Raw genomic sequence first — 26,218 nt, forward strand, 5'->3', positions numbered from 1 at the left:
GATCAATATTAATTCGAACATACCATGCGATCGAGATCAGTGCGACAGGAACATCTAACGTTAAATTTGCAATTAATTTTTGCTCTGGTTCACATTTATAAGTAACAGAAAATTTTATAATATTGCGAAGTATTTTCTGGGGAGAACACTGAATAGTGCTATTGAAGCTAGAGGAGTGGGGGATTCCCGGTGGTCATATATAGGTATTGCTCAAACTATGGAGTATCTATCACTTTTTGAGGGGAAACGGAGTCGTGTGTTAAAATAAAAGTTTAATGATAGAGCTACAATATGTGAATATTTCATTTTGGCAGGCTTTGATCGAGTCGCTAAATAGTAGTAGTAATTGAGGCATGTGATGCAAGAAAGCAAGCTTAAGTACAATCAGCCAAAAAAACAAAAAAAACAAAACCATTTCGCACATCCATTCCCTCTAAAAGATTTTATCCAGTTCCTCCTTAAATTTATTTAAGCTATCAAATTCCACAACGGCAGATGGAATTTTGTTCCAGCAATCAACTACTGCTGCCTAAAGGCAAATTTCCGCACACCTATCTACAACTGTCTTTCCTCAATTTGAATTTATGCCTCCTCAGGTTCGTAATTTGAGCAAGAGGAAAAATCCCATCAGAATTGATTCTGCTCAACCTATTTTTAATAAAATTTCGTTGTAAATATATTTTAAAATATTTTTAGTAAAATGCATTCATATTACAAAAATAAAAAGAAAAAGTGATTTGAAAAAAATGTTTACAAAAATATTGATCACATCCTTGAATTATGAGAACCTCTTTGGATTCATGGTTTGATTTCAGATTCATATCCTGTGAACAGGAGATGTGTGAATGTATCCACACTTCACAAAGGAGATCAAAGTAATTACATGAGTAATTACAGACCTGCTAGCTAAACTTCTGTTTCAGGTAAAATAATGGGGTCACTGGTTAGGGTTGTTGTTGTTTTGGTGTTTATTGGCGCATTGACAACGGAGATCATAGTGCGCCACTGGTTAGGGTAATGCAGGACTATTTAGACGAGAGTGCAGTTATACGGTAGACTTTCGAAATAACGGTACCTTCGGGGATTCAAGATGCCGTTATTTCGACTTTTCCGTTATCTAGAAATTTTTATTTTTAACTTATTTAATGCAGAAATAATGAGGCCAAATAAGAAATAGAGATTAAGAATGCAATTTTATTAACTGCACATGAAAAACAAACGTGTTGATGATCCAATGTTATATTCTGCCATTAATACACTTCTGCTTACTCCCCGTTCTATTTTCTTCATTATATCAAGTTTATTCTTCGCGGGCAGCACAGTGGTATCGTCACCGTCCTCGGTGGAAAAGGCAGAGTTCGAATCCCGTCAATGACGCGAGGAACTTTTATAGGATTTTTTCATTCCATAGCAAGGTCCCCCCCCAGAAACTGGGGTTTTTCGCCCAGGAAAATAGGCAAATCGATCAGAGAACACACGCAATTTACAGACTCGATACACATAAGTATATGAATTAACATTCCGGGTGACTCTAATGTAATAGTTTTGATTATATCAAGTTTGTCACAGCTTTAATGTTGTTCTTCTTTTCTTCTGTGTATGAGATTTATTAGCTTTAGGAGCCATAGTGAGGGAATTTTAATTTAAAATAAATGTAAAACAGTGGTATAATCAATGATATCAGTACAGAATTCACTTTGAAAATGGCGAACGTAAACAAACACAGTAATCACGTGACTTGCCGTTTTCTTTTTTCGGCATTGCAAGACATCTGCGCTATATACAGGGTGTCTCAAAAATACACGGCAAAACTTCAGGAATCAGTTGCTCATATGTAGACAATAAAAATATTTTATATCAACATAGTTCCGGAAATGCTTGGTTTCCGAGTTTTGAAGGTCTGTCTATGACACTTAACTGTTCACATCACCTTATAGTAATTGTTCAAAATGTCCACCTTCTGCCTGAATACAGGCCTCGTATCGACGTCTCATGGACTCGCGAAGACGATGCCAAATTCCTGGCGTGTTTCGTTTTCTCTCACAACCTACCACAATTCGATTGCGGAGAGTTTCCACATCAGCTACCGGAGTCGAATACACCAATGACTTTAAATGGCCCCACAAGAAGAAATCTAGTGGGTTTAAATCAGTGAGCGTGGAGACCAGGCAGGTGGTACACCCCTCTACTTCAGGAGTCGATCTTGGTCGTCCTCTATCGGTAGCACGAGGTGTAAAGGTCCCATGTTCACAAAGGCGACGATGGATACCTTCAAACGTTTTCCTGTGTGGACATCTTCGTTCTGGGAATCTTTCGTGGTACAAACGACGAGCCTCCAGAGCATTGCCGTCTGCCAAACCGTACATAAAGTACATATCCGCTTGCTCTTGATTTGAGTACATGGTCGGAATGGAAAACCACCAGATTCTGTCAGTACCTTTTAATGAAGGAAATCACCTGCGGGAGATAAGACATTCAGGTTAATAACTCGGGAACCAAGCATTTCCGGAACTATGTTGATATAAAATATTTTTATTGTCTTCATACGAGGAACTCATTCCTGAAGTTATGCCGTGTATTTTTGAGACACCCTGTATATATATATATATATCCGATCTGAATGTGCCGTTATTTGGGGTGCCTTTATTTTGACAGGCTAGTGTACTTCAGCCGTAGCATGGGTTGTTAAGGGAAGATCTTTTCTGACCAATTTGATTGGATACCATGATGCAGTGACAGAGTAACTGGAGGCAAAAAATGATTTTGATATCATATACTGCACTGTATTTGGAACCCCTCGGCATAGATGAAAGAGTTGAGGTTGGAGTGTAAAATAAACAGGAAATTACAAGAGACTGGTTTGGTTTGTTCACGAGGGAGATAGTTGTGGTGAGTTTTTTTTTTTAGCAAATAGGAAAGAGAGAAATTAGTAGAGTATTGGAATTGGTTGAGAGGTCTGGGAGGCGTTCGAAACTGCTGAGGAAAAGGGTTCAGAGAGAAAGAGGAGATGGGGGGGGGAAGTGAGAAAAAGAAAGAAACGTGAGAGAAGGGTCGAGAGTTGGGATTTTTGGGAAGTGCAGACAAACGGGGGACATGTTCTAAAGTTTAAAATGAAAGTGCAGCTCGCCATCAGTCGGTTGAACGGCGTGTCTAGCAACGTAATCACATGCTGTATTTCTGAAGACATTTCATGTAGGAATCTACAGATGTGTCTAGATCCGGTCCCGTAAAAAATGAGCCAGGTAGCAGATATGTGAGTAGAGAAATTTATGTGGAAGGAGTGCCCAGTCAAAAAGTCCCAGAAGAAGAGATTCCGCTAGAAAAATTCGAAGCGGATGCGAGAAGCCTGTCTATCCCGGAGAAAAAACAGAGCTGGAGTTGGAATCCAACAGGAAGAGCTGAAAAGAATTAGGAGTAGCGGCCCGTTTTCGGAATGTAAGTGTGTGCAAATTTTTTATTGAACCTCAAACTCAGCAAGGACTGATAAGCTAGACTCTGTGAGAAATTGTTTGATAGTTTCTTTCAAAGACAATCCTTTTTTGTAATGTACACTTAAGTTGGGTTAGATTGTAGATAAAGTTAATTGTTGAAATGATGTAAGGGTATCAAAGGGATAAAAAGAAAAAATAATTATAATGTTAAGCGATGAAAAATAGCAATTTATTTGCTATGTGTTGATAGATAGGTTATGCGATAAAAATAAGTGATTGTTAATAAGTACTACTAAAGTAAGTGATGAAAATAGTAATTGATTTGATATGTGTTTTGATAGATGATTTGATAGAAATAAGTGATATGTGTCAACTTGTAAAGAAAGAGAAGCACCTTTTCTTAAGCAAATAATGGAAATTTATTAATTGTGTATGAGAAATTACCTATAAGGAAGGGTTATGTGACCAACATAAATTATGTATACTTATGGGGAATACTTGAGAATAGTTGATGATGCGTGTCAGTTGGTGAATTGTCTGGCATTATATATGAAATTTTAAATTTGGAATGTGTATGTATATATGTAAATTTTGTTTTGTATAAGTCTCAGTTTTTTTGTTATTTATGTAAATTTTGTTATATAATGCTTATTATAGGTTTGTTATTTGTGCAAATTTTGTATCGTCTTCATGCTCTGCTATCTCACCGCTTTACACGTGTACCCTCGAATTTGGAATTTCCTGAGAATTGCAGTCAGAGTTGCGATTTGTCAACCCAAATGATACAAGATTTGACTTCCACCCAGCTTCAATAGGGTGGAAGTCAGAAACAATCAACAAAACCACATGAACAACAACAATTATTTAAAGAAAATAAAATTAATATATAAATAAAAATAAATAACGAGCTACCACAGATGTTCTTACCAAGAAAGGCTTCGATTCTGCAAATTGCAGCGCTTGGGTACTAGGCACCTGCGAGATCTGATGGCTTCAGCAAATTGTCAGTACTGATGGGATTCTTCTTACTCAGACTGTACGAGGGGCATAAATTCAAATTGAGGAAGGATGGTTGCAGAATAGATGTGCGGAAGTTTGTTTTCAGCGAACAGGTGGTTGAGTGCTAAAAGAAGCTTCCATCCGTTGTATACGTGGATAGTTTGAATAAATTCAAGGAAGGACTAGCAGTATTAGAGGGGATGGATAGGTGATATTATTATTTTATTTTTATTTTTTTTTTTGGGCTGGTGTCTATAAGCTTACTTTCTTGTATCTTTTGCCACTGTTAACACTACACTACTCGATAAAATTAACAGAACGAAATGTTTCTCATGAATATTTTTTTGTGAACAGTATCGCCGAAGGCGAATATTTGATATAACGTGCATCCTTACAATCAAATTCCAAGTATCCAAAATAAATCGATCGGCATTTGAATAATAATAATATGATCTTTATTGCAATGTTCATAGGTACACGCAGATAGGCTAACTTTACAAACCCTTCACGGCACTAAGCCAGGGGTTAACAAGCAGCGGCAGAGATACCATCTCACTGGAAATATAATACAGTACAGGGTAAGTACAGAGCTTAAATACAAGCAAAGTAAAGGACAATTATATGTTAATAACATGAAGCAGATTATATTAACTTAAAAAAATAATAATAAATAAAAAAATAATAATAAAATAAACTAGAATAACACAAGATAGTTTTTTTCAGTTGGGTTTTCTAGCATCCCATTTTTCTTCCAACTCATGTATTAAATGATCTTGGTAAAACACCTCCCACCATTCCCAGCACACTCCATTCAATGCCGCCTGTGGTCTTCCGTCAAAAGGATATCAGAGGGATTTTGACGAATCTTTATGCTAAGAAAGATCCAGGTCCTGATGGTATTTCTCCACTTGTTCTCAAAATCTGCTTCTGAACTTACTCCTGTTATTTGCCGCCTTTTTTCACTTTCTTATTCCAAAGGTGTTTTTACTTTTGCTTGAAAATTTGCTCATATCCAGCCGGTGCCTAAAAAGGGTGACAAATCACTCCCATCAAATTATCGTCCCACTGCAATTACTTCCACGCTTTCTAAAGTAATGGAGAAATCAATTAACCGCCAACTCTTAAACTGTCTTGAAACCTTCCGTCTGATCAACGATCGTCAGTGTCGATCCACTGGTGATATTCTGGCTTATGTTACACATTTATAGACAAATTCAATGGAAAAGTTTGGTGAAACACAAGCAGTTGATCTTGTCATCTCAAAGGCTTTCGATCGTATTTGGCTTAAAGGTCTTCTTAACAAGCTTTCATCTTATGTTTGTTGTGTAATTGGTTATCCAGTTTTCTCTCTGACCGGTCACTAAGAGTGATGGTAGATGGCTCTCTGTCTTCTTACACTCCCCACCAATGCTGGTGTCCCCCAAGGTTCAATTCTTTCCCGCATTCTTTTCCTTTTGAGTATTAATGACCTTTTTCCATTGACCAAAAATAATTTTGCTGATGAAAGTGCAAAGTGTGTTAGTGGTCTGATGGCACCAGGGGTTCCCCCCCCCCATCTCCTCATTGTATACTCTGTTTGTGTAGCACAGAAATCTGTGAAGGCCAGAGATTTAAAAAGTGTGTGGGGAGTGGAAGGAAGATGATAGCACATTGCATTCCCCTTTCCAGTTTGAGAAACCTCGCCCTGCTCAATCAGCTTCAACTTCTCGAATATCCGCTACCAATTCCTTAAATGTCGATTTCCAAGTAATTCTCCAGTGGGGAAAAGACAACTTAGTTGATTTCAATCCTTCTAAAACTCAGTCTTGTCTTATATCTCGGAAAAAGAATTCTTCTGCTCCAATGTTAATCTTTGGTGACACTCCGATTTCTAGGCAAGATGATATATCTCTTTTTGGGGATTACCCTGACCTAATCTCTCTTGGCACAAGCACATTACAAATATTGCTTCCTCTGCATCTAAAAAAGTTAGTTTTTTTCTTTCGCTCTCGGCGTTACTTTTCTTCCGAACAGCTGTTCACTCTGTACAAATTGCAAATCCGCCCTACCATGGAATACTCTTTCCACATCTAAACAGCTGTGGCAGGACAGATGGATAGCATCAAACAAAGGCGAAGTGACGAAGAGATTCATACCACTGGTTGCCAAGACGTATCCAAAAGCCCCCCTCCCCCCATGGTTTTCCCCGGGATTAAATGCAACCTACTTACTAAGGGGCCATGGCCCATTCAAGGCAAAATTGAACATGCTGGGTATAACGGAGGAGTTAACTTGCACCTGCGGCGAGCCTGAAACATGGCATCATATTATGCACGACTGTGAGTGCTATGTGGAACACAGACTCATGCTAATAACTAAAATACAATATATACCAAAAAACCAAGAACATCAGGTGCCTCCGTAGCCAGGTGGGAAGGAGCAGCAGTGCATAGCACACGCTTCTTGATTAGACCGGGGTTCGAGCCCGTCGCCACCAAATATGGAGGATGCGGAAAGGTCAGGGAATGACCACCGCATATCTCGGAGCAATATGGCCTTAGTTGCTAATGCTCCTAAAAACCAAAACAACAACAAACAAACCAAGAACATCATCTCTTGGAAACAGAAGACGACTACGCGGCTTTCAGCTGGTTTGCACGAGAAGTCTTCGACCGAAGAAGAACGGAAATTACCATCCACAATGAATAAAAAGAAATTGCATACTCGAAGAAAATCGACCACAAGACTGCAAAGGGCAAGAGGAAATCAAAATGAGCATGGAAGAAGATAACCCCGACCGAAGTGAGGCCACAAACAGATCAAAGGACCCAACAAAGATCAAAGAAAATAGCAAAGTGACAAAGAACCTGGTTAGACACAGCCACAGGAATTACCCGACGAAGATGAGTACATGCAAACAAACCAAGTGACAAAAAACTAGGACTGGACATAAATGCAGGAACTACCTGCAGTATGCCATATGGCGGTCTGAATAGAACTCCCTAGCCCTATTCACCTTTAATTCCCAATCCCTTGGCGGGGGGGTGTTCATGTTTCCTCCTTCTCCTGCCACTCCCCGCTTCTCTACTCCGGGTGGGGCATGGGCCTGCCCCCACTGCTTTTGGGGATACCTGCTCTATTACTTCTGACTTTTCCCCCCAGGCTTCAGTCTCTCCCCCCTACACCAGCGCATGTCCCACACAATGTCAAAAATTAAAACGTCCAAATTCAAACCGCGCACGTAAAACTCTTCGGCTAAAACCTTTTTCAGCGTTTATTCCCCCACAATTTTTTTTTATTTTTTTTTATAGGCCCTAGCCACTGAAATCTCATGAAACTAGGTGGCAGGACCTGCCAGAGTAAAATATCAACTACTGGGTACCTGGTCTGCCTCCACGAGGCTAAGTGTGTGCAACGTTGGGCTCCAGCAGGGGTCTAGCGGCTAAATGGCCAGAAGAACAACGATACACAACACTACACTTACAAAATCCATACACTTTTAAATCTCTGGTCTTTTCAGTGAACTGTTACACCCACAATGAAAGCAACGCGAATTCCATCTATTTCTTGTCTTCTCTTTGCGATTTTCATTACTCTTTCTCTACAAGGATGTCCTACTTTTCGTAGAGTAGCTCTGCCTCATATAGCACGATTCGTCGGTTGCTGAAGCACCTTGTGCAGTGAGGATGGATTCAAAGCATCCTCCAGTTGTTTAAGGGTGTGCAGTATTCTATTGCTCCAGTTGTTTAAGGGTGTGCAGTATTCTATTGTTTTGTTCCTCGAGAAGAAAATTCTCATCCTGTGCTTCCTGTAGCATTTTATATATAGACAGTGGCAAATCCTGAAAAAAATGACAGGAGGGGCACCATGTGTGACAGGGGGCCACCGCTGTAGTTAGTTGAAAATAGCTGAGACACAATGAAAAAAAATTTTTTAGCTAAAGGGAGTTTAAACGATTGGTGTATATTTTCCGAAAAACGATAGGGGGGGCCACGTTCCCCGGTGTCCCTACCCTGAATCCGCCACTGTGTATAGGGATGAAATTGCTTGCGAGATTTTCAGCGTATTCTGCAGCCTGCATCGAAAGGGGTTTGGTGCAATCTACAAGGATGTCCTTTAATTCTGTGCAATCCTGAAGAAAGTTTCAAGTAGATTGAATAAAATTTATGTTTATTGAACCGTGGTTAGATCAAAGCACGTATACTTTTGTACCTTTCCTGCGTTTGGTGGTTGTGGATTTGTTGCGTATTACTGAAGGAAATGAAGATATGCCGGTCTCTTTCCAAAGCACCATTGGTTGATTGTTCCAGGATGTTTTTTTTTCTCTTGAAAATTTTTAGATTATAGCAAATGGACATTGGTCTATAATCTTTCCCGCACAGACCTATGGGTTTTGCAATATTGTGTACAAAGAAGTTTTCAGCAATACATCCATAGAGCAAGAAACAGGTTAATATACATTTTTAGTATTTTCAAATTCTCTTAATTATTATACGATTTATTTACACCTACTGAATAGAAAATTCGCTGAAATCGTTCAAGATTCAAAGTACAATCATTGTGTTCATTGTTTGGCAGAGTCGGGTTTGTCGAGTATTACAAATACGAACGGATAAAAGTCATGTAATTTCTGCAAACAGAACAGCAGTTGGCGTTTATGAGGTCTGGAATTGTAGGTTTGCAGCATTTTCACCCAGTCAACCTATGCTGCACCATTCTTGATATGTATACGAAATGACCCACATGTTAACCATTGTTTCTGAGTCTTTTTATTTTCGATAACGTGCAAAACCGCGTGAAAGTCCTATATTACCTAGTAGGTTTCAGACCATCCTTCCTCGTCTCATTTATAATATCGTGATTCGGAGGGTTTTTTGCTTTTTTAATTAATGAACTGTGTGTTCTTGGCGGAATGATTTCATAAATACTCTGGTAGCGCTTCGAGTGTCGGAATACTTTTCTTACAGTTATCATGGCTCGAAATGTTTTGGAGTGCTCCAGAACGCAGTTTCGATTTGTCATAAGCGGTAAAGACATGTACGTACTCGATTATTAAAAATAACATGTTTTATCAACGAGTATTCTGTTTCTTAAATTTTTCCATTTATTTCCTTTATTTGTTTGTTTTCCATGAATGTTTATATGTTTTTAAGTTCATTTTCGATATCCACTGGCAGCGGTTGCAATGAATCCAGTACTGTACATTGTGTTTCATTCACATGTCATTTTCTCTGTTGTGCTAAACAGATGTGCTCTGTGAAGTCGGGCTATTTTCTGTTATGTAATATAAGTACAACGCTGGCGACATCAAGTAGTGGGCGTCGTTCCAAAACTATTTATATCTTCACGTAAGGGAAGTAAAGAAAGACTAGAAGGAGAAAAGAGAGGTTGGTGGTCAACCTTGACAGCAGATCGTACAAGATGAAATGCGCACTAGGGTGACGAATAGATTTTAACGCATAATTTGTACTGGCGTGACATACTCAGTTATTCAAGCTATTTGTGCGTACGCATGTACGTATTTTATATTAGGAAATCTTTACTTCAGCAACAGTTACTTTGTGTACATTGCAGTATGACCGTACTTTAGCGGTCACAAAGGCAGCGTGCACGTGACAGAAATTATGACGACCTCCATGTAGGAGACCACTTTAGATAGGGCGTACCAGGTCAGATGGAGAGCAGATAAGTATAGAGAATATACAGAAAATTACAGAGATGTGAAGAGAATAAAGTAATGTGTAGCAAGGTGTCACATGAAATTTTAAATTAATTAAACAGTGATTAAATGAGATTATAAATCTAAAGGGATACTTAGAAACCATTTAAGAAAAATAGTGACATTATCATCTCTTCTGTGGCTAGCGTTTTCGAAGGGTGCAAATTTTGCAAAATAAGGTAATAAAAAAAATAACATACAGTATGAATTATATAAACCGTCTGTCTCTCGGGACCAACAAAGGACCACCGGTATGAACAACTAACTACAAATGCAGTACAAAAGCTGCATTACAAAACGAATCTCTATCACTGCCGTTGAGATTACGTCGAGCAGATCGGTTTTTGGAAGTTGTAAATTAAAGTGACCAGACGCCCGGATTATGCAGGACAGTTCCGGATTTAAGTCGTTTGCCCCACCATTGCAAACTATCCTGGAAAATGTCCCGGATTGGACACGTAGCCTCTATACTTATATTTGAATCACAATTTTGCGTTTTTTATTTTATTCTGCATCCTTGCGACGTCTTTTGTCTCATAAATGGTGCTGGCTGACTACATAAACATCATTTCACATCTGTCATTTATGATTAAAGTATGTGGTTAGGTCAGATTAATTGTTTATTGGCTGCAGTTTTCGCATGATAATCGTAACATTGGACAACATGTATGTATCAATTGCATTATGCTTATTTGTATTTTTAAAATGAAAGTAATATTAAATCTAAATTCTAAATTAAAAAAAAAATAATAATTCTCCTCTAAAAAATAATTTAGTAGACAATGGTTTCTCCAAAAAAAAATTAATTTCCAATGTGAACAGCTTTTATCGGAAGTGTCCAATGTTTAGAACTCCGCTTAACACATTTTAAACTATTGATTGTTTTGCAATGTAGTGTACATCGATCCATCTAAATCAACCTTAAAACCCTTCTAATAACTATTTTTCTCAATTCATTTCATGCCTAAGGTAACATGCGTTACACGAAGGTTACCTTTCCTGACTTAAAATATGGCGCCTCCGTAGCCAGGTGGGAAGGAGCAGCAGTGTGTAGTACACGCTTCTTGATTAGACCGGGGTTCGAGCCCGTCACCACCAAATACGGAAGATGTGGAAAGGTCAAGGAATGACCACCGCATATCCCGGAACAATATGGCCTTAGTTGCTAATGCTCCTAAAAACCAAAAATAACAACGACTTAAAATATAATATTTCAAAATTTTAATATTTCTTAATATCCTATACATTATATTTATTATGTTATATTTATTTGGTTCAAATTCAAAATGAAAATACAGCTTCACTACAAGAGAAAATCACAATAAATTTGCATTTGTCCGATTTTACGAATATTAGCGGATCTCGATCACACAAGTTGTCTGTCTAACACGAGGGGTACCTAACTATTTTTTATTTATCGAATTTCAGCCTTTCTGTGAAAATAAAACACACACACACACATATATATATATATATATATATATATATCTGATAATTAAAATAAATATGATATTTAAAATAAAAACATCAGCCAGTAGTACGGCAATAATGCAGAGCGAAACAAAACGTAAAATAATATAAAATAAACAAACAGGGAAGGGAAAGTAGCGGTAGTAGGACAAAAGGTAGTCGATAATCCCCTGTATAATTTAGTCATTTAAGTCATTAAACCCAATTAATAAAACATGATGTAAATTTAAAATAATGCCAATCATACATAATTTAGCGGAACCCCCTAGAAGGTACCATTTCCAAAAGACGTGAAATATCACCAAAAAAGGGTTAAAGAAACTACCAAAAAACTAAAATATCAAAATAATAGACTGACCATCATGTCCCATATCGACAGAGGACCACGAGGCCAATAATGGTCATGGAATCGCTGCATTTCAATCGTCATACAAATCATCGCAAAGGCGGAAATATCGAAGAACCAAACCACACCTCCATTCTCCGATAGATCAACCAATGCAAAGGATTTGCATGGCGGTGGTCCTTATGCAGCGAAAAATAATCTATAGAACAGACAGCACTCTAGATCAGAGCCACACCACTGACATAATGCAAGCTTAACCAGCTTATATAATAGAAAGGAAAGAAATAGATGGCGGCACAGGCGCTGCTTATTTAGCATATCAACCCACTACTACCATTAATTTATATTATGTGAGGTAAAAGTTAGGCAAAAGTGATAAAAATAAATAAATATGGCTATGTAGCTATCATTAGAGGCAGCAAATGCACATCCTCCACATGATGCCTAATTATATCTGATAATTAAAATAAATATGATATTTAAAATAAAAACATCAGCCAGTAGTACGGCAATAATGCAGAGTGAAACAAAACGTAAAATAATATAAAATAAACAAACAGGGAAGGGAAAGTAGCGGTAGTAGGACAAAAGGTAGTCGATAATCCCCTGTATAATTTAGTCAATTAAGTCATTAAACCCAATTAATAAAACATGATGTAAATTTAAAATAATGCCAATCATATTATGTGAGGTAAAAGTTAGGCAAAAGTGATAAAAATAAATAAATATGGCTATGTAGCTATCATTAGAGGCAGCAAATGCACATCCTCCACATGATGCCTAATTATATCTGATAATTAAAATAAATATGATATTTAAAATATCATATTTATAATAACATATTAATATCATATTAAAATATCATATTTATAATAACATATTAATATCATATTAAAATATCATATCTATTTCTTTCCTTTCTATTATATAAGCTGGTTAAGCTTGCATTATGTCAGTGGTGTGGCTCTGATCTAGAGTGCTGTCTGTTCTATAGATTATTTTTCGCTGCATAAGGACCACCGCCATGCAAATCCTTTGCATTGGTTGATCTATCGGAGAATGGAGGTGTGGTTTGGTTCTTCGATATTTCCGCCTTTGCGATGATTTGTATGACGATTGAAATGCAGCGATTCCATGACCATTATTGGCCTCGTGGTCCTCTGTCGATATGGGGCATGACGGTCAGTCTATTATTTTGATATTTTAGTTTTTTGGTAGTTTCTTTAACCCTTTTTTGGTGATATTTCACGTCTTTTGGAAATGGTACCTTCGAGGGGGTTCCGCTAAATTATGTATGATTGGCATTATTTTAAATTTACATCATGTTTTATTAATTGGGTTTAATGACTTAATTGACTAAATTATACAGGGGATTATCGACTACCTTTTGTCCTACTACCGCTACTTTCCCTTCCCTGTTTGTTTATTTTATATTATTTTACGTTTTGTTTCGCTCTGCATTATTGCCGTACTACTGGCTGATGTTTTTATTTTAAATATCATATTTATTTTAATTATCAGATATAATTAGGCATCATGTGGAGGATGTGCATTTGCTGCCTCTAATGATAGCTACATAGCCATATTTATTTATTTTTATCACTTTTGCCTAACTTTTACCTCACATAATATATATATATATATATATATATATATATATATATATATACAAATTTGTATATATATATTTGAGTTAAGTTATAATGTATAACATGAAATGAAAGCTAGTAAGATGACTCAAGAAAAACCAAAAACCTACACGGGTGCTCCACGTAACCTGGAAAAAATATATATATGCCAAAAATAACATAAAATAAGCAATACAAATGTACAATTAAAATGTTAATTATAGGCAATAAGATACATTGAAAGGGACTTTTTCAAGGGCTAACCCTTTCAATGTATCAACAACAATTAACGAGCTATCCGTTTCTGTAGTCATCGTCCAGCATAACTTGTGCGAATGATAGTTAAAAATTAATGAGATAGAGAGCCATAAATATAAAAAAGTTATTTTCGTTGATACATTCCAATTTAGCAGTATGCTGGGGAGATGACTGTTAGCCCTAGGGTTGTAACCCCCCCCCCACTACCCATGTCCCATATTGCAATACTATTTGGTCACTTTACACAAGAGAGTGGCTTAGCCGGGGTAGGATCGGCAGGTACAATGTACCCCCTGATACCGAAATCTGGTATTGTGGTGCTTTTTAGCATTAGGCAATTGGCACCTTTTTTTGTGAATGTATTTGCTGACAAAAAAATCCTGGCTACGTCACTGACAAGTTTTGCACTACCTCAAATAGGCAACCTGATATTGCACTACCTCGAATAGGCAACACTTCGCCAGTGGATTTTCAGCATTTGAAAAGAGTAATTGGATTTGCATTATGTTTGCGGAACCAGTGGTGCAACGGAGAGTTTTTTTCAGTAGTAAATAAGTTATGGACATCAGAAAAAAAAAACACAACTGACTGTAGAAACGCGGAAAGCAATACTACAAGAGCAATTTTGCTAATTCTTGTGAAGAATTTTACGAAGAAATAGCAAATAATGAAGAATTTTTAAGAAAAATTCTTAAGTATTATTATTATTATTTCACAGAAATACCTATATAATATAGGTATTTCCTAGTGAAATAAAACAAATACAGTAGAATCTGGATAAGATTGTTTGTGTGTTTGTTTGTTATTTGGTTTTTAGGAGCATTAGCAACTAAGGCCGTATTGCTCCGGGATATGAGGTGGTCATTCACTGACCTTTCCGCATTCTCTGTATTTGGTGGTCACGGGCTTGAACCCCGGTCTAATCAAGAAGCATGTGCTATGCACTGTTGCTTCTGCCCACCTGGCTACGGAGGCGCCATCTGGATAAGAAATTCCTTACATAAGAAGTTTTCCCCTCTATATATTGTAATGTATTATATTTCCTTGGAAGAAGTTTCCCAGGTAAAAAGTTTTCCCACATAAAAAGTTTGTGATAAAGAATACAGTGTATTATTATAATGATGTTTGCCCACTTAATGCATTTTTTAAATATAGAAATTGTTTATTTTTATATTAAAAAAAATAAACATTTTGGTAATCGAAAAAGTTAGTGCCAAGCATCATTTTAGTTCTTAGTGAATCACTAAGAATAATCACTAATTATTTTTGTTACATCTCATATTGTGAATGGAATGCCTTCACAACAAGTTGTCCTGATATAGCACTGCCTGAAATAGGCAACACTCGAATAGACCAGTGGATTTTCAGCGGAGTGTAAATCCCTGGGTGGATTTACACCACCCAGGGATGGTGGTGGTATCTGTTGAGAATGCCAAGCATAATTTTAGTTTGTAGTCAATCACCAACCGAAGTAGGTGAAATGCATTGTTTCTGTTATATCTAAAGTGACCAGACATCCCGGATTATGTGGACAGTCCCAGATTTCAGTCATTTACCCTGCATTGCAAACTGTCCTAAAATGTCCCGAATTGGATATGTAACCTGCATACTTAATGACAAATATAATGCAAATCATTTGCATTATGTTTGCCAGGAACCAGTGGTACAATGGAAAGAGTTTTTTTTTGGTAGTAAATAAGCTGTCTCTTCTTTAGCTATAAAATGCATAAATACGTTTCATACGGAATGTGCTGGGCATGGTCATGTCAGGCAAAGAGAGAGAGTGTGCACAAAGATACTCATCAAATAGTTTCATTTATATCCATTAATTTAGCCCAGGATCATGCTGCAGACAAGAGCAGTGGAGTGCATTAGCTTGGGAGAGAATTGCCAACAGCAGTTCTCATATGAATCAGGGTTTTGTTATTCTGCTTGTCTCTTTGCAAAACTATCTTTAACTGGATGTGGTGTGTGTGTGTGTGTGTGTGTGTTGTAAAGAGCATGAGGGGGTTTAATGAAAATTCAGTTCCTGATGGGCTTTTATGAGGGCATAACCACATTCTTTGTGCTCTCATATAAGCCCATTAGAATGCCAAATTTGAGCTTAATCACCTCATCATTGACAACTGTTATGTCTTATGGAACCAGAAATCTCTTTTGTTGAGGATGTTCTTGTGTTGTCTGCTGCCCAACTCAATGCTTCATCCCATTCGGCAATGTGACATTCTAAGTGGCAGAGATCTTTGGTCCCACAGGTTATAGCAGTTGTCAGTGACTCTGTTGTCTGGAGAACAGGAAATAGTTTTGTAAAAAGGATAGGTGGTATAGGAACAGAGTATGGTATGTCTGGCAGAGGCTAATATGATTAATGATGTTGTAGAGCATCTTTTAAGGGTACAATAAGATGTTATTGCAGTGCACATTGGTACTAATGATATTAAGAGTAGGAGATCTGCGAAATTGCTTAGGGAATAGAGGTAAATGATGAGCAAAAGTAGCCAATTAGGAATAAATTTGAGTGTCTGCAATTCTGCTCAGACATGATAGGATGGAGTACATCATAAGAACCTTGTTAATCAATTTGGTCATGGAGAGACTGAGCAAGGCTTACAGGGTAAAATTTTTTTCTAAGCATGGTCTGTGCTCGTTAATAGGTAAGACATATTTTTACAGGAATGAGATACACTAAGCAAAGGGAGAGCAAGAATATTTGCTGATGCTATCGAGGCAGTGTTAGGTTGTTTGGAAAACTGCTAGCCTGGGGAAGGGGATACACAGATTAATAGCAGCTGCAAGTTAGAGGCATAGGTTATTCTTGCACTTCTTCTATTAGGATATCCAATAACCTGTGAGGTATTAGAAATTATAGGGACTACTGTGGTTCACCATGGAACAAGCAAATATGGATTGTATTAGGGTTACTAAAAGCAACCCTGGTGCATGAATATTTGCTTGTAAACAGACTTGATGAATTTGAAATACTGGTTAAGTCAACAAATGTGAACAGTTATTGGAAACATGGTGCCACTCAGGTATATCAGTTTGTATAAGTTTTCAGATGATAAAAATATTGGCAGGATGGTTAATGACAATAGTTATGATAAGCTGTGCAACAAGATCTAGAAAAATTGGCAGATGAGCTAACATTTGACAAAACAAATGTAAGGTATTGCTTATAGGTAGCAGTAATCCTAGATTGAAGTACCAACTGTATGGTGCTATATTGAGGGTAGTAGAAAATAAAAAAGAATTGTGGATAATTTTGAAATGAGACATTAAGTTCTGAACAGTGCAGACAGGCCGCCAGAACAGCTCATGGGGAATTTTGTTAACAGGGCTAAGGAGGTGATTATTTCGGTGTACAAGGCATTGGTTGGGCTGCATCTTGAATACTGCATACAGGTCTGGAGGCCTCATTTTAGGAAGGATGTAGATCTGCTGGAATAGGTACAGAGAAGGGTAGTGAGATTGGTGAAGGGAATGAAAGAGTAGTCTTACTAAGAAAGGCTTCAGTTCTGCATATTGTGGCATCTGGAGGCTAGGCACCTGTGAGGTGATCTTATCGAGATGTTTAATGCTTTGAATGGATCGAGCAAAGCTGACGGCATTCTCCCTCCTGCTCAGACTACACACACACGAGGGAACATAAATTCAAATTTAGGAAGAATGGTTACAGGATAGATGTGTAGAGGTTTGTTTTTGCCAGCAGGTGGTTGATTGTTGCAACAAACTCCCATCTGTTGCTGTGAAAGTGGGTAGTTGGAATAAATTTTAACTAGACAGAATTATTGGGAGATAGATGGGTGATGTGGGTAAGTTTTTTTTTTTTTTTTTTTTTTTTTTTTGGCTGATGCTTTATAAGCTAGCTTTCTTGTATCATTTCTTGCTACTAATACTAATAAGCAGTCAGGAATTTGAATATGGTGAGTGCAACGTTAACAGGAAGAAAAGGCAGGATGTTAGTGGTGGGGGGGGCAAGGATCTTGGCTAAGAAGCACCTAGAATCTAAGGCAGTGTATTCAGATGATGTGGGTGGCCAGTGCAATGTTGAGTCAGTTTGGTGTGACATAAGCTATATGAAAATGAATGAGAGTAAGAGTGTGTTATAGGCGTAATGACTGTGTTGAGTGTAGTAAACAATTGTACAGACAAATAGAGCGAGCCAGTAAATCAGATTGTCTTATAATGGGAAAGTTTAATGCACATATTTGACATGTTTAATGCACATATCTGACTTGTTATTTTTTTACTATTGTTTGGTGCATAATGGCCTCCTTTAGCTGCCATTGTGCCATAAAACCTCCATAGAGTATACCAACAGTTTACTGGAACAATCTCTCTAATAGAGTATGCACTCTGAATTTTTCCTAGTGTTGAATGCATAGCTTTTGATGATCTGTTTGTTTATTAGTGATTAACACTATCTGTTAATATGCAGAATTCAAAGATCGCACTCCATAGCTTCAGAAAACTGCATGAAATGGAAATTTTTCAAGGCATACAGAAGGGCAAAAAATACCTCCTGTATCTTTTGATGTTCAGATCATTGAATCTTGTTTTATTGACCCAGACACTGATCAGATTACAAAACAAATGCTAGCAGGTGTCTACTGCCATCACACAATTGCAGGCAAGCAACCATAGACATATAAATTATTGTTGGAATGAAGACCGTAAGAATGAAGGGAGAAAAAAAAAAAAAAACTGAGCATGGAATCTATGCTGCAAACACCTGACCACCACCAATCTTATAAATTACAAGCGACTTGGAGCCAGGGCACCTCCATATCAGGGAGCAAGCTAAGACTCCTGGATTTGATTTTCAACCACAGTTAATAACAATACTGATTTAAGAATAATCTGAAGGGGAGGAAAAACAATCTAAATGGCAAGTTTTTTCCGTTATCCTCTCCACTTTTCAACTGGAATGGGCAGGAAATTACTATGCCTGCACAAATTGCAAATGCCCTGTGACCATGTTTTCTGAGCTGACTGCATATGATCCATCTTTTCAGAAGATTAAAGCTATAGCTGAAAAATGCCAACTGAACTTAAGTGCCAAGTCCAGCCTTTATTACTTTTTGGAAGTTGAATGCATTGAGGTTAACTAATATAGTTAACCCCTTTACTGTTAAGTTTTGTTTTTCTGTTTATTAACTAATGCAGTGTTTTTCAACCTTTTCGTTGCTGCTGCATACTTTTAAAGACACTAAAATTTTTCAGCACACTACAGTCACTACTATACTCACATATTCATGAATGGCAAGTTATTTCTGTTGGGCATACAGGTAGTTCTTGACTTTACGAGTTAATTCGTTCCTAGTGTGCGTGGTCATAAAGCAAGAATTTATTTCCCATAGACACAAGGTTAAAAACATTCTCAACAATGAAATTAGTTAGTTAATTAGTTTATGTTTAAAAAATGATTGATTTATCGAAAGAAATGAAAATGTAGCCTGTAAAATCAACAAATTATAATAATAGAGAAATTATTTACGACTCACAAATGTTAAAGAATGTTTATTCTTCATCATCGACTGAATGCACACTCGTTGATCACTCATTATTGGCTCGGCACTCGTTGGTTTGTTGCACAAGGAGCATCTTCTTCAGAAATGTTTCAAGAGGCATTTGTTTCCAAGATAATCTTCTCTTTTAATTATAAATTTCACGATTGCATGCATAAGAATTTTTTAACGGCACACACAAATTGTAACTAACACGATTCGTGTAGAGTAACAAGTTTACGAAGCCCAACAAAAGGAATGAAGAGAAGATTCTGAAAATTTTTTTTTTTTTTTTTATATGATTGAAGATTGCAGTGAAGGGGAAACACATTTCACCATAATAACGTAAAAAACCACATAATTCCAGCTATCGGTATTTTCGCAAATCCATTAAGATCGAGTTTACTGCCCGTTTATAATTGCTTGCAGTAACAGAAAAACCCAATAAACCGGAAAGTGCAAATTGATTTTATTTTATGTTCGTGACCTCCAGAAGTGTGCTTTAGAAAAATATCACAAAGGCGTTCAAAATTGATTCTTAAAACGGAACATATGATAACGATGAAAGTGTAGTGCATTTTAATGATTTGAATTGGTAACTAATACAATTTACAAACCATGCTCACAACCTTTTATATGGCCTTAAGGTCATGCTCGTGACCTTAAAAATGACATTTTAGAGAGATAAATAGCTTAGTTATACAGCGAAAATTTCAACTTCCGAGATCTTTAAACGAATTACCAAAAAACAATGTGGTATTGGGTTCACATTACGATATTTTAACGATACGATGGTGTTTCTGGAACTGATTAATACCATTAAGATGTAGACTGTTTGTATAGCTATGCACGTGGTTTGGAATGTGGTATTTATGAATGTTTAACATTCATTTTTTGCAGTTAATGCAATGTTTATTCTTCATTGACTTGTTATCTTGCACACTTGATGCATATTTTTGATTTTGTTGATACTTGATACTCGGGGAAAAAAACTTGTAAACCTTGGAACACGTAAAGCGAGAACTGCCTGTATTTAATAATGCGTGTGTTATTTGTTTTTAATGCTTTTAATATCTCTTTTTTGGACATACATGAAGTACATGAAATTTAAAAGAAATTTGTTGAAACAATAGGTGAACTAGGAATCAAAACTTGATGTCACGTTGACCACCAGAAGGCTCTCGGCCCAGCATAAATAAACGAACTTTTTGTTTGAATTAATTTTTATTATAAAACTTGGATTTATTTATTTTTTTAATTTGCATTTTCCGCAGCACACTTGATGCATACTCACTACACACTAATTTTCTGTGGCACACAGGTTGAGAAACACTGAACTAATGTATTATACATATATACAAAATAATTGTATTTTTACTTGGTCCTATAGTTGTGATTTATTATTTATATTAGTAATGGGTATGTCATATGTATAACATGTATACTATCAAGTTAAGTAATATATGCTGTCATTTACATAAAATATTTGTTTAAATACATTGTGTTATAAATTGCAGATCTGTGCAATTGATTCAAGCAGCAATTCTGGACAATGATTTCATGAAAAATTTGGAACCACTCCAAATCAAAGAAATCACTGATTGTATGTATCCTGTAGAGTATTCTTCTGAAAGCGTAATCATTAAAGAAGGGGATGTTGGAAGCGTTGTATATGTTATGGAAGGTAAGTTAAAGTTTTATTAATCTCGCCCCTCCCACTTTTTACTCTATATACAGAAGGGTAGTAAAACCCCTATTTGAAAAGTACTGTGGGTGACTTTGGGATTTTGAAAAAAGAAGGTTTGGTGTTAAGGAAGTCATTCTAGATGCTACCAAGTTGTTATACCAACCAAGCAAAAAATAAACCAAAATGGATTTCTGAAGAACTGATGACTTTCATGGTAGAGAAGAAAGATGTAGAGAGTAAATTATAATCATGTCATTATGTTTTCTAACAGATGGCAGCCATGACAGCCTGAATCTAGTGACATCTCTATCTTTCCCTGTCCCTTGCCTGCTCTTTCAGCCTGCAATACTTGTTAATCACTATCACATCAGCCAAACTGGCATGAATCTACGGACATGGTCCTGAGTGGGCTGTTTCCAGATTCTAAAATGAGTGAGTATAGTGAAGTGCATCGAAGCATTGTCAGAGGTAATGCTTCATATCGGTCCTGGCACGAAGAACAACTGTTCTTATGTAATGAGGACTCAGAGGCGATTGCACAGGCAAAGGACAACCAATCGTTGGGACTTGACTTAATAGAGGCTAAGGTAATGAAGAGGGCTTTTCAGTTCTGATGTCCTAATGCAAATGTATAATAAGTGTCTGGAATGGGGTTCCTTTCCCCCGGTTTGGAGAACAGCACTATTGAGAATGATTATCAAAAGTTCTGACAAGAACCCAAGAGCCTGGAGCATACTGTCCACTTGCTTTACTGTTGGTAATGGCGAAGACATATGAACGGCTATGCATTAGCAGAATAATGATTATGTATATAGAGAAACACATGTCCTCTGATAACCAGTTTGGTTATAAGAAGGGAAAGTCCACAGAGGATGCCATTTACCAGATGGTATGAGGGGGCGATGTGTTCTAGGTATAATTATTGACTTTCACGGTGCATTCGACAGATTATGGTGGGAGGGGATCCTATTCAGAATAAGGGTTACTGAATGCTCAAATAATGTTTTCTGTATTTAAGCAGTATTTTTGTGAGAGGAAAGTTATTGTTAGAATGGCGTATACAGAAATTGTGAGAAATGTAATTAGAGGTTGTTCTCAGGGGTCTGTGATCAGCCCTCATGCTTGGTGCATGATGCTAGATGAGTTTTTGAAACAAAAGTATGTTGGAGCTGATATGATATGATAGCATATGCCAATATTGGTTTATGGCAATGCACGATCACAGATTGAAGACTGTTCATGGTAATAAGGTAAGTGATTCTATTAAAGTTGTAGGCGCCTCCGTAGCCAGGTGGGAAGGAGCAGCAGTGCGTAGCACACGCTTCTTGATTAGACCGGGGTTCGAGCCCGTCACCACCAAATACGGAGGATGCGGAAAGGTCAGGGAATGACCACTGCATATCCCGGAGCAATATGGCCTTAGTTGCTAATGCTCCTAAAAAAAACCAAAAATCTATTAAAGTTGCTCAGCTTAACTGCCAATGGTCAATTTCAGTTCTAAATGATTTGGCTGAATATATTTCTGAGAAAAAATTCCATATTCTTGGTCTACAGTAACTTTACGCCTACAAGGGCAAAGTAAAAGGTCTCTCCTTTTGTTGTAAGGTTGTTCAGTCCAATACTCATGTTTCTGGTGTTGGAGATCGTTCTGAGGCCAGGGTTTGGTCAGCCCTGGTTGTGGTGGATCCTCTAATTACCATAACTAGAGTTAATGAATTATGTTCGACTCATGCAGTCTGTCCGTGTTTGGAGGGTTGTTTTGGGCAATTTTTCTTTGTTTCTATTTACTTCCAATGTTCTCAGGCTCATCAGTCAATAGATCCCTATATAAATTATGTTGAGATGGTTCTCAATAAACTTGCTGGTAAGAGAATTGTCTTCATGGCTGACACTAATGCCTCCTGTACTCTCTCTCTCTCTCTCTCTGGCATTGTGCAGCTTTGAATCCTAAAGGAGATATCCTGGAGGAATTCATTCTGTCCAAAAATCTAACCGTGGAACTCCCCTGACAATCCCCCTACTTTTGTTTCTGCATCAGGTCAATCAAGTATTGACATTACTTTTTCTAATTGTGCTTTTGGACAAAATATTGTAAATTGGAAGGTTTTTGATGGGTGGACTGGCAGTGACCACAATCTTATTTCTTTTGAACTTAGTTTTGTTAAGAATCCGCGAGATGTTTTGCTGAATTATGATTTTCCTCGCTTTAAGACCAAAAATGGAAACTGGCACGATTTTAATAAGAAGTTGTTGGAATGTTTCCACCTAATGTTATTTCTTACCTTGCTGATTTGGATTTGTCTGTTCAGTTAAATCAGATCATGAGTTTGCTCTCTGTTGTATGTAGCTCGATTTTTGCTAGGATTAATAGACATCCTAATTCAGTGCCCTGGTGGACGGCAAATTTTTCCATTTTGAGACATAATATGAACATGAGCGACGCTTTTTTCAAAGAGCTAGAAGGTCTCATAGACCGGTTATTGAGACTCAGCGTCTCTATGAATTTTATAAGGAAGCTAGATGTACTTATTTTAATTCCATCTGTAGAGAGAAGTGTGCCTCCTGGGAGCGTCTTGTGGAGAAATCGGGATCCCTGGGGCCTTGTCTACAAGTTGGTTGTGGAGATGGTTCACCTGGGTAAAATTTTCTCTACTATTCTTAATTCTGACGCTCAAGAATCCCTGGCTTGGTCTGATTCCATGAATGTAATACTTGACGAGTTAATCAGACAGGATTCCTCTGTTTCTGAAAGTAATGCTCAAATTGTGCTCAGATTGCAACATCTAACTTACATTGGTAATTGTTATGAAGATCAATTCTTCCCTGCTGAAATTGATTCAGTTATCTTTTCTATGCGAGATGGAAAGTGTCGGTTTTAAAGCGTTTCTGGAAGTGTTGTCCTCAGGTCCTTGTTGACCTCTTTAATAAATGTCTTGTGGTTGAGCGGTTTCCCTGTTCGTGGAAGCAGGCTAACATTAAAATTTTGATCAAGAATCCTGAAAAGCCTGCAAATCTTGCCTCCTCTTACAGACCCATTGCACGTCTTCTGGTACTTGGCAGGGTGTTGGAGAAGCTTATTGTCTCTAGATTTTTGACTTGTTACCTTGGTAAAGGTCTACGGTCTTCTTACCAGTTTGGTTTTTGTAAAGGCCACTCTGCAGTTGATGCTATTAGGCATACGATGTTTGCAGTCTCGGACTGTCGTTCTAAATATGTCCTTGACCTCCTTGTGGACTTCAAAGGGGTCTTTGACACCATTTGGTGGCAAAGTGTCCTGGCGAGGTTCCGGGAGGCTGAGGTTTCTATCCCTCTTTACCGGTTGATCACGAATTATTTTTTTGATAGGTGCCTTGTTGTCTCCTCTGGCCTGTGTGCTGTTTGGAGACTGGTTACTCGTGGTTGCCCTCAGGGATCTGTTCTTGGGCCCGTGTGCCGGAATGTGGTCCTTGATGGGTGGCTCAGTTCTGAACATGATTTTGTTACTAAAGTGGCATATGCCGACGATCTGGTTGTTCTGGTTTCTGGTGATTCTAGGCTCCAATTGGAGGAATGTGCCAATGACATTTTATTGGACTTTCATCATAGTTGGTGTCAGATTCATAAATTGGAGATTTCTATCTCCAAAACTAAACAAATGCTGTTTAAGGGTTATCTTAGTGTCAGTCATCCTTCCAATATTAGACTTTTTGGACCAGCACATAAAACTTGTTAAATCTTACAAATATTTGGGTGTCCTCATTGACGACCATTTTCAATTCGTTCAACATGCCAAATTTATTCTACAAAAAGTAAAAACTTTAACCGGAAAGTTAATCAGAATTACAAGGGCTTCTGTGAGACTCAAACCTTCTGTTCTTAGAATTTATTATAAAAGCATTTTTCTTCCTATAGTTTGTTATGCTGCTGGTGCTTGGGGTCCTAGTGTGTCCAAATTCTTAGTTAATAAATATTTGACTCAGGCCCACTGTTTCTTTCTGCTGGCTACTTCTCGCACTTGTAGGACAATTGCTTCCTCTGCCCTCCAAGTCATTACTGGTAAAGTTCCTATTAAATTTGAAGTGATTTTTAGTTACCTTCAATATTGTAGAAGGCAAGGTATTCCTTCTGTGCTGGATCGATATTATTTAAATTTAGATCTTCCTGTAAAATTGGATATTCAACATATAAGAGATCAATTTCTTTCTGAATGGCAGCTTGACTGCATTAATGGAGCTACAGGTCGTAACACTTTTCTATTCTTCCCAAAGGTCATTGAAATTAATAAGAAAAATTTAGCTTGGATTTCTCCTGGTCTTTATGCTACTTTTTTGTTTTCCTGTCATGGAAGTTTGAATGAAAAATTGTTCTGCTTGGCTCTTGCTCCTTCCCCAAATTGTTCCTGTGGTGCAGTAGAATCTGCCACTCACCTAATTTTTGATTGTATTCAGTATGTTGACTTTAGGTCTGAATTTCAACTGATCACTGGGATTTTACATGTTGATGATTTTCCAAAATTGGTGGACACTTTAGAAAACTATAATGCTTTTTCCACTTTTGCAGATAAAATCTTTAAACGTTGTAAGAGATTAGCTTCTCTTGATTTATAGTTTTGTCTTTTCTTTGCTTTGGACTTTCTGCGGTTTCTTTGGTTTTTCGGTGCTGTTGCTTGTTTGATAAAAATTTTGGTGCTGTGGTTTGTTTGCTTGGGGTGCTGTTTTTTTTTTTTTAATGTTTTGGTTGGGCCCCCCCCCTCTTGCTTTTTTTTTATGAGTGGTTCTGGTTATTGTCAATGGCTCTAGATAGTTTTTCTGTATATAATGATTGGAGTTAAATATTGTTATTATTATTAATGAGTTCTTAAACTACGCTTCTCTGTAATGTAAAACTTTTTTTTTTTTTTGTTGCCTGCTGCGGGTGGAAATAAACTTTTATCTTGTTGAATTATTGTTTAATGCTAAATTACCTTGTACAATTATTTAAATGCATTTTTATAATTACTTGATGTGTATGGTATTTCTAGCTTATTATTAGTAGTAGCTATGTAAGCTTCTTTTGCATACTTCAATTAGTGTTGTGAATTTCCTTTTATGAGGATTTAAAATTAATGTGTTGTTAATAATGAAATTGAATTTTGCAGTCTCTGTGCCTTACATGGCTCCCATTATATATTATGATAATATCATGAACTGTCTTCTAAGGGTTATAAAATTACTAT

The 26,218-nt window shown here is 37.2% G+C and overlaps 1 protein-coding gene across 1 annotated transcript in view; it reads left to right on the forward strand.

Moving 5' to 3' along the window:
* Positions 1-26,218, forward strand: part of LOC150081686 (cGMP-dependent protein kinase, isozyme 2 forms cD4/T1/T3A/T3B-like) — a 386,373-nt gene that overhangs the window by 113,778 nt on the left and 246,377 nt on the right. Inside the window, exon 2 of the mRNA XM_090379551.1 lies at positions 20,855-21,021. Coding sequence (XP_090235677.1) covers positions 20,855-21,021 — 167 coding nt within the window. The remainder of the gene's footprint in view (positions 1-20,854; positions 21,022-26,218) is intronic.

Source organism: Mastigoproctus giganteus, chromosome 8 (assembly GCF_048544385.1).
Source record: "Mastigoproctus giganteus isolate SK-2022 chromosome 8, ASM4854438v1, whole genome shotgun sequence".
Classification (NCBI taxonomy): domain Eukaryota; kingdom Metazoa; phylum Arthropoda; class Arachnida; order Uropygi; family Thelyphonidae; genus Mastigoproctus; species Mastigoproctus giganteus.